This window comes from Tiliqua scincoides, chromosome 4 (assembly GCF_035046505.1).
Source record: "Tiliqua scincoides isolate rTilSci1 chromosome 4, rTilSci1.hap2, whole genome shotgun sequence".
Lineage (NCBI taxonomy): Eukaryota > Metazoa > Chordata > Lepidosauria > Squamata > Scincidae > Tiliqua > Tiliqua scincoides.
Genome location: NC_089824.1, coordinates 81,504,905 through 81,523,709, shown reverse-complemented (window position 1 = coordinate 81,523,709; position 18,805 = coordinate 81,504,905). Strand labels below are relative to the sequence as shown.

Below are 18,805 nucleotides of genomic sequence, written 5' to 3'. Positions count from 1 at the left end.
CTGGTCTTGAAAACATCCAACCAGGAAAACTATACAAGGAAGCCCATTTTGGTATTTCCTCTGATGCAATGAACCAAACAGATTGCAATGGACAGGTTCTGCATGGAATGCTGAAACTTAGTCCAGTGAAGAGGTAGACGAAGGAGATGTCCTCAAATCCCCATGGTTTCTACAGAGGGACAGCTGTATTGTCTACAATGGGATAGAGGGTGTGGTGATCTGGTGAGGCCATTGCGTGGTGAAGGGAGAAGAAGTTATGCACACAACCTGTGCACCTGACCTTCCCACACACTTTCAAGTTCCTTCTCAGGGTTATGCAACGCACATGACACCCTGATACAGATCATCCAAGGTAGGGTAGTTGTTGCCAGCAGGAAAGGAAACCCCCCCCCCCCCAAAAAAACCCTTTCTTGCCTTTCCTCATGTTTGACAAGAGCCTAACGACTGGGGATCCCTCAGCACACTAAAAAGTTGCTGAAGAAACGTCCGGGGACTCACTGGACCTGGCCACCCCAACCCCTATGCACCAATATACACGTACATGACTTCAAATAGTGTTGGTCACAAGCAATCATAAGAGAGAAGGGACAATTGCTCTCTGCTCTGATCTGACTGAACCAGGATGGAGAACTTGCAAAAACCAAAGCAGTTCATTAAAAAGAAAAAGTGGTATTAGGGAAAGTTGTATATTTTCAAAATCAGACTCTTTAAGGGCGCAATCCTAACCCCTTGTGTCAGTGCTTTCTAGTACTGACTTAAGGGCAATGCAGCTCTGAGGTAAGGGAACAAACTATCCCTTACTTTGAAGAGGCCTCTGTGAGTAACACCCAACTACAGGATGCAGCACATGTTCCATTGGCAAAGTAGGGCCCAAGCACCCCCCCCCACACCCCCCTTAGCAACACGATCCTGGGGATCGTGTTGCTGCCTCCCTCCCCTTCCCCGCCCCTTAAAGGGGCAGGGGAAGTGTTATATGAACTGGTGGGTTGAGACCCACCAGTTTGAGAATCACTGCTCTAGCTAATGTTTTTAGTTGCAGTTCCTTTGTTCACCTCCAGGGTATGGAAGGTTATGACAGCAATGCACAGGTAAATTCCCAAGTGCTAAAATAAAATACACTATCTCTCAATCCAGCCCTCTCCTTTTATGGGACTCAGGGGATCAAGATCCTATTTCTCACACTGGCTACTCCAATGGCAGGAACTTCGCTCTACCTCCAGGATCTCCCCCTGACCAGGTAGTCCAATGGATAGGTGTGAGCAAAACCCATAAGGGTACTGGTGTTTTCCTCCTGGCGCTTTCTTCTAACAAAATCAAGTATGAGCCAAACTGGTGCTGGCAATCCATATCCTAGGTTAAACTTTTCATGCGGACAAGCTGCACTGACTGCCTAAAACAAACCAGTTCCATATTATATAATTAGGGATGTTCATTTGTGAGGTGACCATTTGTGAGGTGATCCTAGTCACCATGGAAGATATGAACCTAAGTTCTTCTAATAAGAAGGGATGAACCAGATTACATTTCTCTGTGCCCGATTCCAAAGACTGAGGGCCCAGCCCTATCCAATTTTCCAGCACTGGTGCAGCTGCAATGCAGCTTCATCATAAGGGGAAAAATGTTCCCATACCCTAAGTGTGCCTCTGTGACTGCTGCCCCACCACAAGATGCAGTGCATAGCCCATTGGCACAGCTGCACCGGCACTGGAAAATTGGATAGGATTGGGCCCTCACTCTGCTATGCAACCAAGCACAGCTGTTCAGAGTAGAGAGAACATAATGCATGCATATAGTATTTGAGAGGATCCTCACTCTCAAAGTGAGAGGATACTGTAGGGGTGAGGCTTGAAGCCCTGAGAGGGCAGGAGACATTAATTTCTACACATATTTCCATGATCACAGCAACACTCCATTTGAGTCACAGTTGTGCCTTTCCACCTCTCAAATAGTTGGTTGTTCATGTATATGACCATGTATATTCATGTTATCTGGTGTTCTCCCTGGGGCATTTCGTGGGCTGCTGTGAGATACAGGAAGCTGGACTAGATGGGCCTATGGCCTGATCCAGTGGGGCTGCTCTTATGTTCTTATGACCACATGCATCTATAAAACACTAGTATAACCATAACTAAATAGGGCTGTGTAAATGGTCTTGTGGTATTCTTTTAAGATCCATTTTCTACAAATCATCCAACCCTTATTTCACAAAGGAGACCGCTTTGCTTTGCTTTGCTTTGCTTTGCTTTGCTTTGCTTTGCTTTGCTTTGCTTTGCTCTCTCTCTCTCCCTCCCCCCCTTTCCAGGAGAAGTGTAAATTCACAACTAGAATTCCTGGAGTATAATCTTATTACAGATAATCCTATCAAATGAACAGCATGCCTGCAAGACAATCTTGTCAAAATATTCTGAAGCAGAAAAGCAGTATTTCTTTCATCCTTTTAATGATCTTTCCCCAGGCCTGGGTTCTATAGTGTCAAGTTTTTTGGTAGGGAAAGACTTTTATATTAAAAGATAATACTTTAATAATCAATTAGTTGGTTGACAGGCATCTTGTTTTGGATGTTTTTCTCTCTATATGCAATTGGGAAGCATAAAAATAGCTAGGTCTGGCATGCTCTTTCTCCTCTGCAGCTCCTAACCTCTGAAGAAAAAAAATGCAACCTTCTTCTGTTTGCTTCCAGAGACTTTGAAGTCATCTTCCTCTCTCATCCTAATTTCCTTCCCTTTTCAAGATGCATTTCTATACTACTGCATTTTCATTGAAGATGATGCCATCCAGTGGTGTAGCTAAGGGGTGCAGGGAGTAGCAACTGACCCAGGCAACAAGCTTTAGGAGAGCAACAACCTGAGCTTGATACTAGTGACCAAAATTGTGAAAACCTTGGTATTTTCGAACAATGCCACCAAGTTATATACCATTCAATGTGGAATTTAATGCAGAATGCAATGAAACAAACTGCGTCAAAATATCTCTATTCTAACAAGCATTATAGCCAAATAATCAGAAAATAAAAACATCTGCATTATGTAACAAAAATTGGATTTTCTTAACTCAAAACTGACCAATGAATCTGATTGTTCTGAGAGTCAATTAGGTGTTGTTATGATACAACAGGGAACCAATGAAGCAGTGGTTCTCGAACTTTTCCAGCCCACGGCTCCCCATCACATCCTGTTACCACCAAAATGGGGATGAATGTGTTATAATTAAACACTAGAAACAAAAAAACAGCTGCCAGCACTCTGAGGCTGCAATCCTAACCACACTTACCTGAGAGTAAGCCCCAGTGAACAAAATAGGACTTACTTCTGAGTAGACCTGGTTAGGCTTGTGCCTAGAGTTTGTTAGCAGCACACCTGGAGGTGTATGGAAAGGGAGGGGGGAAGTGATGAATTTGCTGGGGAAGGGGAAGACTTTGTTTTGTGCGCATCTGCTAATTGCAAACTGAGACCCGGAGATTGTGGCTGCAATCCTAACCTCACTTTCCTGGGAGTAAGTCCCATTGAACATAATAGGACTTACTTCTGAGTAGACCTAGTTAGGATTGTGCCTTTTGTCTTATAATAGCAGCTAACATGGGAAGTAACCCCCCCCCCCCAAAAAAAAAGGAGGCAGGAGGAAAAAGGGGGGTGGCTGAAAAGGAATGGTGTTTTTATTTTTTAATCAATTTTTGGAGACAAAGTCATCAAGAGTGGCTTTTTTTTCTTTTCTGAAGTGGGGGGGAAGAGAAAGGTGAGGATCCTTGGTTAAACTGAAACAGACTCCAAGCCTATGTAGGTCTACTCAGAAGTAAGTCCCATTTGAGTCAATGGGGCTTACTCCCAGGAAAGTACAACTAGGATTGCAGCCACACAGAGCAAGATTACAACTCACCCCTGAAGTGCATGCTCACACACATACACCCCAACATGCAGGTGCCACCCCTATTCCCCCCAGGCAAGATGTAGGGATGCAGGCTGGGGCATTTGGACACCCCCCCCCAAGAGCAGGCTGGGCTACCTCCTTCCCAAGCAGAGGAAAGCGCTTCGATGCTCTCTCTAGGTCAGGCTTCCCTCCCAGTTTGAAGCCTGCCAGGAGCACGCCCTGTGCTGATGAGATGCAGCACCTCCTCCGCTGCTCAGCCAGCCTTCTCTCCCACCTCCCCCCACCACATTTCCCACGCCCTCCCCAACCCACACTGCCCTGCCCACCTCATTCTCAGCCTTGGAAAAGCAGCAAGTCAGGAGGCAGCATGTGCAGCTGAGCAGAGCTCCTTCCTTCCCAAGCAGAGGAAAGCGCTGCACTGCCTGTACTTACTCTTGCCTCCCAGTTTGAAGCTTGCCAGGAGCACACCCTGTGCTGATGAGATGCAGCACCTCCACACTCTTCTCTCCACCAGTCTTGACCAATCCCAGGATGCCCAGGGTGAGGGGCACACTGGGAAATGTAGTCCTTGGGGCAAGGTTGCACATGGAGAGAGCTCCATGATGATATGCAGCACCTCTGCCTGCCCAGCCAGCCTTCTCTCCCATCTCCCCCCACTTTATTTCACACTGCCCCACCCACCTCGTTCTCAGCCTCGGAAAAGCAGCAAGTCAGGCAGCTGCGGCCACCTCTCTCCCGGAGATGCATGGTGACATCCCTGGAGGCTAGCCACGCCTCACTAGGGAGGCAGGACGCACAGATTGAATACCTCAGCAATAAGGTGTTAATATGGGGAGAGCCTATGAGAGGAGGCAGCACAGCAAGTGGGTGGCAAGCTACTAGGGTAAGGATGTGAATTTTTCCTTTTCACTTTAAAAAAGTGAAATTTTCACTTTTTTAAAAGCCTGGGTGTGATGTCACTTCCAGGGTATCATTTTGAGCTTGGCTCCAGATTACACGATTGTTAGCTACACCACTGATGCCATCACTGTGAAAGGCCTATGAAGGTACACCACTCAAATCATGGCAATACAGAACTAGAAAATATTGAGTTGCACAGTGACTATATTTTCTTATCTCCATAAGCACATACAGAGGCCAAATACAGAGTCATTGTACAACTCTTTATTTTCTAGTCCTGTATGGTGCAAGACTTGCATGGCAGCCAATGAGCTTTCTCCCAGGATCCCTGCAAAAATGCCTGGAGAAAGTCTGATTGGCTGGTGGGAAGGGGGGGGTGATGAGTCTGTGTAGTCTCAACTCATGCAAGTGTTTCTCCACCTCCAGCAAATTAGGCTTTTTCCCAGGTGATCTATTACCTTAGGGGTCTGGGAGAAAGCCAGCATCTCCTCCAACTCCATCCTCTGAAGGTTGATGAACCTGGTCTCACTTGCCAGCCAACCCTACAGTCATTCAAATAAGCTATGGGGATGCCCAAACCTAGAGACTCAGATCTTGACCTTGCCCCAAGGCCTGGCACAGTCTGGTACCAGCTGAGTCCAGAGTACTCCACAAAGACAAATTGCAGCAGACAAGCTTCCCTGAAGGAGTTGTGGTCTGCAGGTTGATCTGTTGCCTTGCCTGAAAAAGCTAAACAGAATTAAGCTTCCCTGGATGGGAGATTGAAGCCACTGATGGATCTCTGCAGTACAGTGTGAAGGAATGCAGAGGAGTCAGTTGGTAAGAAATGAATAACATCTGAGAATTGATCTGAGGCATGATTTGCAGCTGCCTGCAAAAACTTGGAAGTGCAATGAAGTGGCAAGCCAGGATAACAACTGTGCTATGAAGGGAAACAACTGGGGAAATGGAGGGTTCTGTGAATCTCTCTCATGAAACAATACTTGTTAAAACCCAGTGAAAAAAGGGATTTATGGTTAGCATTCCTATGGAAACTGCCTTGAATCTTTGAGAAAGGTAGGATACTGTAACAAAGAAACATATAATAGTTTGTCCACTACCATCAGCAAGACATTGTGCTTTCCTACAGAGGGTACTATTGCCCTCCAGACCAGAAACCGGAAGGGGACCTTGAAATGAGGAAACAGATCAGGGAGGTGACAAGGAGGGACAGGGTTGTAATCATGGGGGACTTCAATTAACCTCATATTGACTGGGTCAATTTGTGTTCTGGTCATGAAAAGGAGACCAGATTCCTTGACATGCTAAATGACTGTGCCTTAGAGCAGCTAGTCATGGAGCCCACCAGAGGACAGGTGACTCTGGATTTAATATTGTGCTGTACTCAGGACCTGGTTAAACATGTCAATGTTCCTGAGCCGTTGGGGAACAGTGATCATGCTGTGATCCGTTTCAACATGCACGTCGGGGGAAGTATACCAGGCAAATCTCTCACAAAAATCCTTGACTTCCGACGAGCGGACTTCCCTCAAATGAGGAGGCTGGTTAGAAGGAGGTTGAAAGGGAAGGTAAAAAGAGTCCAATCTCTCCAGAATGCATAGAGGCTGCTTAAAACAACAGTAATAGAGGCCCAGCAGAAGTGTATATCGCAAAGGAAGAAGGGTTCCACAAAGTCCAGGAGGGTGCCCGCATGGCTAACCAGCCAAGTTAGAGAGGTCATAAAGGGCAAGGAAGTTTCCTTCCATAAATGGAAGTCTTTCCCTAATGAAGAGAATAAAAAGGAACATAAACTGTGGCAAAAAAAAATATAAGAAGGTGATATGGGAGGCCAAGCAAGACTATGAGGAACGCATGGCCAGCAACATTAAGGGGAATAATAAAAGCTTTGTCAAATATGTTAGAAGCAGGAAACCAGCCAGAGAAGCGGTTTGCCCTCTGGATGGTGAGGGAGGGAAAGGGAGATGAAAGGAGACTTAGAGATGGCAGAAAAATTAAATGAGTTCTTTGCATCTGTCTTCACGGCAGAAGACCTCGGGCAGATACCACTGCCCAAATGCCCCCTCCTGACCAAGGAATTATGTCAGATAGAGGTTGTTTCAGACCTCATTGATAAATTAAAGATCAATAAGTCACCGGGCCCAGATGGCATCCACCCAAGAGTTATTAAGGAATTAAAGAACGAAGTTGCTGATCTCTTGACTAAAATATGCAACTTGTCTCTCAAAACGGCCACGGTGCCAGAGGATTGGAGGATAGCAAATGTCACAATGATCTTTAAAAAGGGAAAGAGGGGGGACCCGGGAAACTATAGGCCAGTCAGCCTAACAACTATACCGGGTAAGATGGTGGAATGCCTCATCAAAGATAGAATATCAAAACACATAGACGAACAGGCCTTGCTGAGCAAGAATCAGCATGGCTTTTGTAAGGGTAAGTCTTGCCTCACAAACCTTTTAGAATTCTTTGAAAAGGTCAACAGGCATGTGGATGCGAAAGAACCCGTGGACATTATATATCTGGACTTTCAGAAGGCATTCGACACGGTCCCTCACCAGAGGCTACTGAAAAAACTCCACAGTCAGGGAATTAGAGGACAGGACCTCTCATGGATTGAGAACTGGTTGAAGACCAGGAAACAGAGAGTGGGTGTCAATGGGCAATTTTCACAATGGAGAGAGCTGAAAAGCGGTGTGCCCAAAGGATCTGTCCTGGGACCGGTGCTTTTCAACCTCTTCATAAATGACCTGGAGACAGGGGTGAGCAGTGAGGTGGCAAAGTTTGCAGATGACACCAAATTTTTCAGAGTGGTGAAGACCAGACGTGATTGTGAGGAGCTCTAGAAGGATCTCTCCAAACTGGTGGAATGGGCAGCAAAATGGCAGGTGTGTTTCAATGTTAGTAAGTGTACAGTCATGCACATTGGGGCAAAAAATCAAAACTTCACATATAGGCTAAGGGGTTCTGTGTGACAGATCAGGAGAGAGATCTTGGGGTGCTGGTGAACAGGTCGATGAAAGTGTCGACCCAATGTGTGGCGGCAGTAAAGAAGGCCAATTTTATGCTTGGAATCATTAGAAAAGGTATTGAGAACAAAACAGCTAATATTACAATGCCATTGTACAAATCTATGGTAAGGCCACACCTGGAGTACTGTGTCCAGTTCTGGTCGCCACATCTCAAAAAGGACATAGTGGAAATGGAAAAGGTGCAAAAGAGAGCGACTAAGATGATTACTGGGCTGGGGCACCTTCCTTATGAGGAAAGGCTATGGCGTTTGGGCCTCTTCAGCCTAGAAAAGAGACGCCTGAGGGGGGACATGATTGAGACATACAAAATTATGTATGGGAAGGATAAAGTGGATAGAGAGATGCTCTTTACACTCTCACATAACACCAGAACCAGGGGACATCCACTAAAATTGAGTGTTGGGAGAGTTAGGACAGACAAAAGAAATATTACTTTACTCAGCGTGTGGTTGGTCTGTGGAACTCCTTGCCGCAGGATGTAGTGACGGCATCTGGCCTGGATGTCTTTCAAAGGGGATTGGACAAGTTTGTGGAGGAAAAATCTGTTATAGGTTACAAGCCATGATGTGTATGTGCAACCTCCTGATTTTAGAAATGGGCTATGTCAGATGCAAGGGAGGGCACCAGGATGCAGGTCTCTTCTTGCCTTGTGTGCTCCATGGGGCATTTGGTGGGCCACTGTGAGATACAGGAAGCTGGACTAGATGGGCCTATGGCCTGATCCAGTGGGGCTGTTGTTATGTTCTTAGGGTGCATTCCTACAGAGTAACAGTGAAGCCCAACAGGCCTAACAAGGAGTCCTTGCATGTATCTTAACACATTCCACAGACTCTCCTATATGACACAAAGCAGTTCCCTGGAGGGAAAAAGTTTTAAAATCACTGGAATAGAAAACTACATGGCATTACAGTTAATGCTTTCTGTGCAATCCACATTTCCAAGAAAGGTACATATGTTTCATTCTTAACAATGCTACACAGTCCCAAATATTGACAAAACAGATGTTTAGCGCTCTTGAAAGAGCAATTTTGATTCCCCTGGAAAATGTGCAGCTCAATTCCCACAACAATCTAATCTTTAAGAAACTCTTTCAGCCCTAACAAACAAAGCAGTAAAGACCCTATTTACCTGCTAGTTTTTGTGTAACAGTACACAGCCCATTAGTTTTTTCCCTAGCAATTGTAATCTCAGGTCGACTACTGTCGGTGTCTTTAAGATTAGCTCTCGTAGGAGCGGCAGTCTTCAAGCCATTTGATCAGCAGCAAAACAGCTCAATTCAATAGAATTGTACTGGGGTAAATTACTTGAAGACTGAAGCTATATGTTGATGGCATAGATCCAAACTCTCTGAAAGACACTGAGAAATATTGATTCACATTAGGAAGCCAAAAAAAAAGATAGTTTTTACAAAACAGCATGATCATTTCCAACCCAGCCCCAACATCAAAAGCAGATTTCCCTGCAGGCAAATTATACATCACATGCGCTGTTTACTTAGGGGGAAAAGGAAAAAACAAAACCAGTTTACATTGCCTGCTTTCTTCTTTAGCATACAAAGGACTGAAACTTGTGCCTCAAATCAGAGGTTTCTCCAAAGGGTGCTAGGGAGAAGTAGAGAGCAGGGCAAGGCAAAAGTACCTAACCTAACAGATGAGATAAACAATGACAAACCTGTAAATCCAGTAGAACAGGATGTCCATGAAGTAGGCCAGAGGTACCTAGAACATCTGTATTTCTAAAATACTGCATTCAGGACTTGTGATGATCAGAGTCTGTATTGCATTATTTGCTTAATGTTTTAAGGAAGCATTTTCCAAACTGTGGGTAGCAACCCATTGGTAGAACACAACCTGATTTGCAGGGGTTCACAACCCGATGCTCACAGCCTCACTGCAAAGCCTTACTGGGAATCTCTGGATGCTGCTTCTGAATTGTGCCGGGCCCACAACCCTCCTCATTGGCCTCCATGGGCCTCAGAATACCTTAAGGAAGCAACTGGAAGCAATTTCCAATTTCCACCGAAAACTTCTGATTTATTTCCTGGTAGCTTCCTTAATGCATTCTGAAGTTCACTGAGGCCAATGCAGTGGGTTGTGGGCCTAGCATGACCTGGAAGAGGCCTCCAGAGGCACCAAACAACATGCACCAATTTGATAATACAAGGGGCCAATCCTAACAAACCGTTCAGCCGATGGGAGACATGTTCCACTGGTGAAACTGCTGGCCTGGTGACATAACTAACTAATTCATGGAGACCTCCAGGACTCCCCCTCCACACATGCTCCACTAGTGTGGCTGCATCAAAGGGGTCTGGGTTGTAAGAAATTTAAATTTAAAACTGATGCACACCTGCTTAGATATTTTAATTACAGAATTTCAGTTTATGAGATCTATAGACCCTGTATACAAAGAACTGTACAGTATCACTTGTTTGTTTGTTTATAGTATTTGTACCCCTTTGACCTGGGGCAGCCTATCCAAGAGGCTGATTAAAACAGCCACCTTGAGTGGCAGGTTGTGGAAGGTGGCAAACTGGCAGGGGTGCTCTCCAACCTTCTCCCCCGGTTCACACCCTGCACAACTGCTCCGTTCATCCTCTTTTCATTCAGAGAGGGTTCAGTCTTGGGGGAAAGAATGCTGCCTTTCCCCCCTACCGTTTCTTATACAGAGGCTGGGTGGGGAAGATGCTGAGAGTGGACAGGCTTCACTTGCGGGATCCTCTGGGCCCTGCACTTTAAAAGGAGGAGGGGCAGAAGGTGATGGAGGAGGATGCTTGTGTGATGCACATTAGTGCACATGTGTGTGTGTGGGTAGTGCTGACATGTGTGGGTGCTTGATGTGGGTTTTCACACATACATTTTATTATTATTATTATTATTATACACACACTGGTGGGATGAATACATGGGTGGCAACATTTGCAGCTGTTTTAGGTGGTAGATCAAACTGGGCTACCCCCTGCTTTGACCCACAGGTCCCAAAGAGACTAACATAAAAAAACACACAAAAGAACTATAAATAAAACAAGGATAAAATAGCAGCAATACAAGCATAACATGAAAACATAAAGCAGCAGCCCCAAACACTTTACTTTTTCCTCATAGGCAAGGTAGGAGATTGCTTTGAAAAAACAACAAAACCGCAGGAACGAGAGCAGGCCTGTGTCCTCCAGCTACACTTACTACTGAATGGCACTTTGGACACAGCATTAAGGACCTGAAAAGGATATGCACACTAAAATTGCAACGCCAGTCTTCCAGTAGGAATGCCCTTGCTTTTCCAATCGGTCACGTGGTATCTATTATACAAATTATTTACTTCATAGGAATATACTATTTACTTTAACGTTTTGACACTAAGCACTAATTTAAGCACTCTATACTGAAGTTGTGTACAACTGTACAATTATTTCTATGAAGCAGGAAGAAAGTCTTCTCCTTCCCTGCTACTATGAGCCAGCAGAGGCAGCTTGATAACTACCAATGTGATGGAACCTAGGGGTTGGGGGTTGGACTGCAGGATGGAATCCATACATGTCACATTCCAGGCAGATAAGCAAATGAAGTGGTAACATTGATTTGATCAGATTGCATGTGGCTTCTGATCCTGCCAATTTCATTCAGGGTACAAAATGAGGCAGAACAAACACCTGCCCAACTGGTTTCAGCAGACAGCATGCAAAGAGAGAGAGAGAGAGAGAGAGAGAGAGTTCCACTGGTAATGGAAATATTGTTTTCAAGTATCTGAAAAACCTATTGTTTATATATGCCCCCTGCAGTCTGTCTCATCCAAGGAGGGCATGATGAGCTTTTTTTATACTGATAAGGCAAAAAATGATATATGAGTGGGCAAGACAGCTGCCTGAATCTTACTGCAGGGATTGTGGTACATCTTTAAGGAGTTTTCCTTGGCAAAACTCCCCCCACACTGAATCCCTCAGTCCAAGGCTCAGTCAGTTACCTTGCGGCCTATCCATGCCCTGCTGTCTGGTCCCTTCCACTTCTCAGGTCCGGCAATCTACAGGTTCAGGATAGGCAGGACTGCCTGGGACAGGGGCTGAGTGATGGTCCTATAACCCCAACTGAGGGACCAACCACACGCCAACAGGAGTACAGGAGTCTCCTTGATGTCACTGGGCCTTGTAGTCTCTGGGATCCCTGCCTTACCCAGGCCTCTTCCACCCAGGCCTCCTGTCTTCACCAGCCCATGTCTCTCTCTCTCTCTATCTCTCTCTCCTTGTCTCTCTTCTTTTGTCTTCTTCCTGGCTCTCCTTCCTCCCACCATTCTCATCCCTTTCTGCCTTTCCCTCACCTGCTCTGCCCAGCCCTCTTAGTCACCACCATGTTCTTGCTTCCTCTGGCACCATTCTCCCCTCTCTTTTTTTGGCCATGCTTCCTGCCTCTCCGTGCTCCCTTCATGCTTGTCCTCAATCTCTCATCCTCCCGCTCTCCCCTGTCTGCTTCCTTCTTGACCACACCTTCCCCATCCTCCTGCCTCCCATTGCTTAAATACTCTGTCATTGTTATGCTCTGCCCATGACTATGGAGGACTGCCAAGGTCCTGTGCCTTGTCTCAAACTCCTGAGCATTCAGCAATGACATGATCCCAAAGCGACTGGAATTGTCTCTGTCACCACCCCCGACTGCTCTGTGCTGCAGCAGCGTTCCATAACAGCTTTACAACCTGATCCTATGCATTGTTTCCAGAATGGGCATTTTAATTTTTTGACATCACAAACTATAAAATTGTACCATTCTGACAATTGCAGTATAATGGAACAAAGATTTAGCATCTGGTTACTAGCCTACAAACTTGAGCACTCTGCTGTAGCATAAACATCATTTACTTAACAAGAACATGCATAACATCACAGCATCAGATAATTCATGAACTATAATCTTTCTGTAAAAATCATTTTTTAAAAATTATTTTTTTCACTTTAAAAAAATGTTGCATACCATTTGGATTAATCTTTACACTGTGCTCTTGGTATTACATTTAGCCTTGAAAATGTTCTTCCTCCTAGAGATGGCATGTACCTCATTCTAAATTAGCACTAAACTCATTTGTTCAACCTACAATTTTTTAGTTCAACCTCCAAACAGTTCAGCAGTACAAAGACTCTGTGGTGGAACCTTCCAGTTAACTAAAGACACAATCCTGAATGCTCCTTCAACTGACGCAAGTTCATTGTGCCGGCCAAAGAGTGTCACAAAAGTGTGCTGGCCTTCCCACACCCGTGCGAGCCCTGGAGCCCAGTAAGGTTGCACCAGCCAAGCTTGGCTGGTGCAGGGGATTCGAAGGCATGGGGAAGGTGGGGAAGAGGTATCATTTCAGGACAGGAGGAGGGTAGGCAGCTGATGTTCCCGGGGGGGGGGGAGTGGGCAGGTAGTGGCCAGATCCTAGCCCCGTCCTTGGGTGGCCCAAGGCAGCTCCAAGCTGCTCAGATTTGCACCACTAATTTAGGTGGCGCAGATCCGACTAGCCCCATTGGGGCCACTGCTACTCTCCCCAGGGTAAGGGGAAAAGTTTCCCCTTGCCTCAGGTCAAACCTCAGACAGCCCAAAACTTGCGCTGGATACAGCACTGGCCCGCCAGCCTTCCAGCTCCATGTGAAAGTTAGGACTGCACTGTAAGTCAGAAAGGACAGATTTTCACTATTAGACCAATGGATTTTGACTCGTGGTACTATATTTCCAGTGGTTTCCATAAGGTCTGTTTTTCACCATTTAGTACAATTAGGGAGGGAGAAATAGTTATTTCTCAATGGAAACTGTGGGAGCATGACCGAAGAGACGTTCGGTTGGACATGGGGAAGAAATTCTTGATAGTAAGAGTGGATCGACAGTAGAACAGATTCCTAAAGGAGATGGTGGGTTCTCCCTCACTGGAGATCTTCAAGCAGATGATTGACAGGCACCTGCTGGAGATGGACTAGATGACCTTGTGGATCTCTTTCAACTCTATGATTTTAACTAGATGATTCAGCTGTACTAGTTTTAGAATCATTTTTGGGTCCAGACTAACAGAAACAATGTCAAGTCTGTTAGTTCTTCATTAACTGGAAAGCTTACTTCTGAGAGGGGCAATAAGGACTGGAGAAGTTACACATGGAAACACATGCACATGCACCTTTCTCCATTCTCCCCTGTTAAAAGTAGCTGTTCTAGTTTTAAAAGGCCCATCCTGCTATTATAACACACACTTGCATGTGATGTGTAGATTGGCTCTTCTTAGTCTTTCGAGACTGAAGGTTGCCAACAAACAAGTTCAGGACTTTTATTCTTCCTTTTATTGTTTGCATCTGATTAGTGTTGGCTAACACAGAAAGTGCAGAATGCCACTGTGGTTAAGCAGCTTCTGCAGCCATAAAGCACTCATAAGTTCTTGTTCAAAGACAACCTCAATTTTCTGGCAGGGGGAATAAGGCTAATTCTAAGTCTGTGTGCTCCATGTCCTAAAAGCTATAATTTTTCTTCTTTTCCCTCTTTGTTAAAACTTAAAAATAAATTATATACTAAAAACCTCTTTGATCATTGTGATTTGAAACAGAGAACCCTACAATTACTTATTTTCTAAAACATCTGTGGGTGTCCTCGCCGTAATTAAACCCTGAATTGTAAGCTTAAAATAACTTCGACACTATTCAAAAAACCGCAATCCCTGAAACTTCATAATGTTGCTATATGGAATCTATCACTTAGTTTCGAGACAACTATGAAAAACTAGAGGGTGATCGGTCAGAGGGTTTGATTGCTTTAAAAATAGCCCTACAAATATGGTTTATATACCTGTAAACCTACTAAATTTAATGCAGTTCTAACTAATGCTGGATCAGAGCTGTAACGCACTGCCCCTTGACCAACATCACATGACATCACTTCTCGGATCTCCCCAGAGGAAGGGGCAGTCACTAAGCCTCAGGTGCCTTCTCCTCTGGGGAGCACCCAGAAGTTTCAAGGCAGTCACTTCCAGGTTCTCCCCATAAGAGGGGGCACTCTCTGTGGTGGCTTTGCAAGTCCTGTTTTTTCTCCTGTGGAGGCTCCCAGCCTCCACAGAAGAACTGTGTGCATGAAGCCACCAGCGCCTCCTCTGTAACTAGGGCAGAGCCTGGAGGCAGTCATACACCCCACTTGGTGTAGCGCCTGGGGCAGGTGCTCCTCATATGCCACCCTAGTTACGGATCTGTGCTAGATTCACTCCCTTATTATCATCCCTTCTTGCATGGTCATGTTATCCCATATGATCCTGGGATAACAAGTTCTGCTGTACTTTCTGATCTTTTGTATGATAAAGGGGCAAATCAGAAGCTAATAAACCTAGGGCTTCATGCCTCCTCTCTCTTTCTTCTTGGACTAATCATGCAAATAGCAGGGTTCTCAATACTGGATGGAGTTTATAGACACATAAAGCAACACAGTAAGTTGTGAAAGACTCAAGCAATCAACAAGCTGACAGAAGATATATCAAGATAACAATTCTGGGATAACAATCCAAGAAATGGTTTATCCAGAGCTGCATTTCTGGGTCATTCATTTCTGTGATGAATAAAAACATTAGCTGAACCTTAACACAGGTTTAGCACTAGGGTCTTATGGCGGAAACATTCTAACAGAAATTCTTGTAGAGACGGCTATTCTACCACCAGGGCTGAATAAGCACATATCAGTCAATCTTGGACTGACTATACTGAATCTGGTGTAACAATCTCTTCCTTAGAGGCAGGGCCTTGCTGGCTAATGGTTTTTAAATCTGCTGGACAGGTTGTTTTTTTCTGTCTTTGGTTTGCTGCTGCTGCTTCTTGATTCAAGACCTCCAATTACCTCTTTGGCCTGAGATCAAAAGGAGAGACAGAGTTGTGTGTGTCATCATTATACATGCATGCTGTGTATTCAATGGGACACTGAGGTTAATTGTGGCTCCTCAACATGTGTACACACAGTAACATGCACCCACCCACACATACTGGTATTATTATCACATGTTATAATGTATACATGGATGTTGTATGGAGTCCTGTGTGTAAATCCTCGGTTCAGATCCTCTCTGCCTCCATCCCCATCAGCAGAAGAAAAATAAAATTGATCTTGCAGGACTATGCAAAGAACCAATATGATATAATTGACAGGGGTCTATACATTTTGGCTCAGTAGTGTGATTTAACTGGATATTACTTTTCTACTCATTTATACAATATTGTTAGTTATCCTGAGACTCATGACTGACAGGATATAGAATTTAAGATAACATAAATTAAGTCATACATTATTCCTTTCAAGTGTGAGCAGATCCATACATCCAAACAAACATATGTTTGCTGAGTAGAACACTGGTGTTTCCTACATAGAGTGTTGGCAGTTTCAAGCGCAGAGCTGTGTGCGTGTTCATTTCTGTTCTAGGTCAGGGTCTCTAGCAGCCAGGCCCAAACAGGTACTGCTGCTCATCAGCAGTACTAGGACTGGGAACTAAACATAATATGGCTGACCTATGTTTTTCAAGCTTGGCACTAAATCTGAGTAACTTGTCTCTAAGAGTAACCCCCACAGATATCTTCAGCTTCTTGCCACCTTTGGGAATCCAGCCATCTGTCTAAGTACCTGCTCTCCTCCAGCCCAAGTCTCTGTTGCTGCCTGGATTGTGACTTCTGAACTTCAACCCCTGACCTGACTCTAGTCTATACCAGCCTCTTCACCCACTCTGAACCCTGCCTGCCTGCCTCCGAAACGGACTTGTACTCTGCTGTTGGGCTCAGACCACAGCTGAGGCCTAGTGGGAGATGTCCTGTGTGCAGAAGACCAAGAGAATCTCTCATGGAGGCTCTGCACACTGTGCAGTGCACAGGGATTGTTTTTTTAATTGTGCCACTTGTCCTGATCCAGATTTCCAATCTGCCATTTTGATCTGGTTCTCATGGAGGTAATCAGTAGGTGCTTGGGCTGTACCACTTCAGACCTCAAGCAGGAGATAATGAAGTTGAATTATCTTCCATGCAAAATACCTGTTCCATGTAAGAAACAAGATACCAGTAATTTTTTTTGTATTGAGAAGTATTCAAATGACACTAGTCTTCACCTGCAATCTGATATGGCACAGTCCAGATGCAGCTTTACCACCTCAGTGAGAACTAGGTCTTTGGGCCCATCTACACAGGATGCTTAAGTCTTCATTGGCTCCAACACCTTACATGACCCTAACATCATAATAGTTTTTCCTTGCTATAGCAGCTGCAAAGGGGTGTGTACTGTGTGATTTGGATCAGGTGAAACGAGGCAAGGTGCTTTAATGTCTTGCTTCATCCCTGCTGCAATCCAATCTGGATTATCTCCTATGAGCAATTTAGCAAAACACATTAGGGTCTACAATGCATTCAGTATGTGGAATTTGTCCCTTAGATTCCCAGTGATGAAACATGAACATTCTTGTGGTATGTCTTGTGGAAAATAAGATATGTTGCGTCATTTCTTGAAAATGAGAGACTGGGGTTCAGGTGGGTGGAAACACCAAGCTCAGATCTAGAAGCCCTTTCCCTTCCTCCAATACCTGATGCCTGCAGACTTTCTCTAATTACTTATTGATGGGGAAAATGTACTTTGCCCCTATTTGTGGCTCACTGTCATCCATTCTACCTACATTTTGGAAATGAGCCCTGTCTCTGCTAACAAATGGACCATAAGGTTCCCAGGAATGAACCTTCAGAAACCCCGGCACAACGTAGGGCCCATCCTAACCACTTTTCCAGTACTGATGCAGCCGTGCCAACAGAGCATGTGGCGTGGAGGCAGTCAAGGTAAGGGAATATTTGTCCCCTTGCCTGGAGGCTGCAACGAGGCTGCCTCAGTGCTGGAAAGTTGGGTAGGATGGTGCCCTTGCAGCGTGATATCCATTCTACTTTTGATGGCACCACTTCGGAGGAGTACGCAACTTCACGGGGGATCAGCCCAGGTTTTTATCGCCATGGTGTAACCCATGGAACAAGAAGGGTTTCCAACCAGGTCTGGGGCACATTTCCCTCGCCACCATGAAGCTACACACTTGAGTGGCTACCAGAAGGGTTTCCAGATGGGTGAGTGTTACTGATTTCCGGGCATGGGTCAGCCCCAGCATCTCTTGCAGGCTTGGAAAGAAGTCAAGCACTGGAACAGCCCAATCCTCTCCACACTTTCCTGGGAGTAAGCCCCATTGACTCTAGTGGGACTTACTTCTGAGTAGACATGCATAGGATAGGGCTGGAAGGCAGCAGATTAACTTTTTATTAGAGAATGTTTCAGTTTCATAAGCATAAAAACAACTGGATAGCAAATGTAAGATCCCAGAACATAACAGATTGCACAGAAGGCCACGCACAACAGGCCCTGCAATAGCTTTGCTGTCTGCAGGGAAGCGCCCGATCAACGAGGCTTTGAACTGGGCGAGGGGGGCACACGCCGCTCTCCCCACCTCTCGCGGGAGGAGGCTTCTTGGACGCCTCCCTCCCTCCTGCCAGCCCCCGCTCCTCCCAGTGCCCGGAAGGCGCGCTCACCTCACCCCGCAGAGCGGGCGGCGAGGGCGCAGCGGACTCCGGGTCAGGAGCTTGACGGCGCCGGCGGCGACTGCAGCAGGGACCATCCCCACGACGAAGGAGCCTGGCAGAGGCGATCGGCCCCTTCTTGGCCAATGAGCGCGGGAGAAACGCAGGGCTGGTCCGCCCCGGCAAGTGACGGAGCCGCGCGCACGCCTTCCTGGGCTGGCTGCGGGGCGCGCCTGCCTGCTTGGCGCGGTGGAGGTGCTCTGCAGCGCCCACGCGTGACTCTGAGCTGAGACCGCGGAGGGACCGAGGGCAGGACTGAGGGAAGCGCAGGGAGGTGACGGCCGGGAGAGCACGTCACAGTGTCTGGGGAACCCTCAGGGAAGGGGAGGGCTATACGCGCTCTGGAGCGTTGTGTGGGCATCTGGGACTGGTTCCCTGGTTGTGCCCCCTCCCCCGAACTGCACTCACAGCCCCATCCTGTCCACACTTTCCTGGGAGGAAGCCCCAT

General features: G+C 46.0%; 1 protein-coding gene across 2 annotated transcripts in view; it reads right to left on the bottom strand.

The window, feature by feature from the left end:
* Positions 1-18,554, bottom strand: part of LOC136648255 (enoyl-CoA delta isomerase 2-like) — a 46,622-nt gene extending 28,068 nt beyond the window's left edge. Inside the window, exon 1 of one of the 2 annotated variants that reach the window (XM_066624363.1) lies at positions 18,310-18,554. In XM_066624363.1, coding sequence (XP_066480460.1) covers positions 18,310-18,395 — 86 coding nt within the window. In that variant the 5' untranslated portion in view covers positions 18,396-18,554. The remainder of the gene's footprint in view (positions 1-18,309) is intronic. The other variant, XM_066624364.1, reaches the window with a different exon arrangement.
* Between the last annotated feature and the right edge of the window lie 251 nt (positions 18,555-18,805).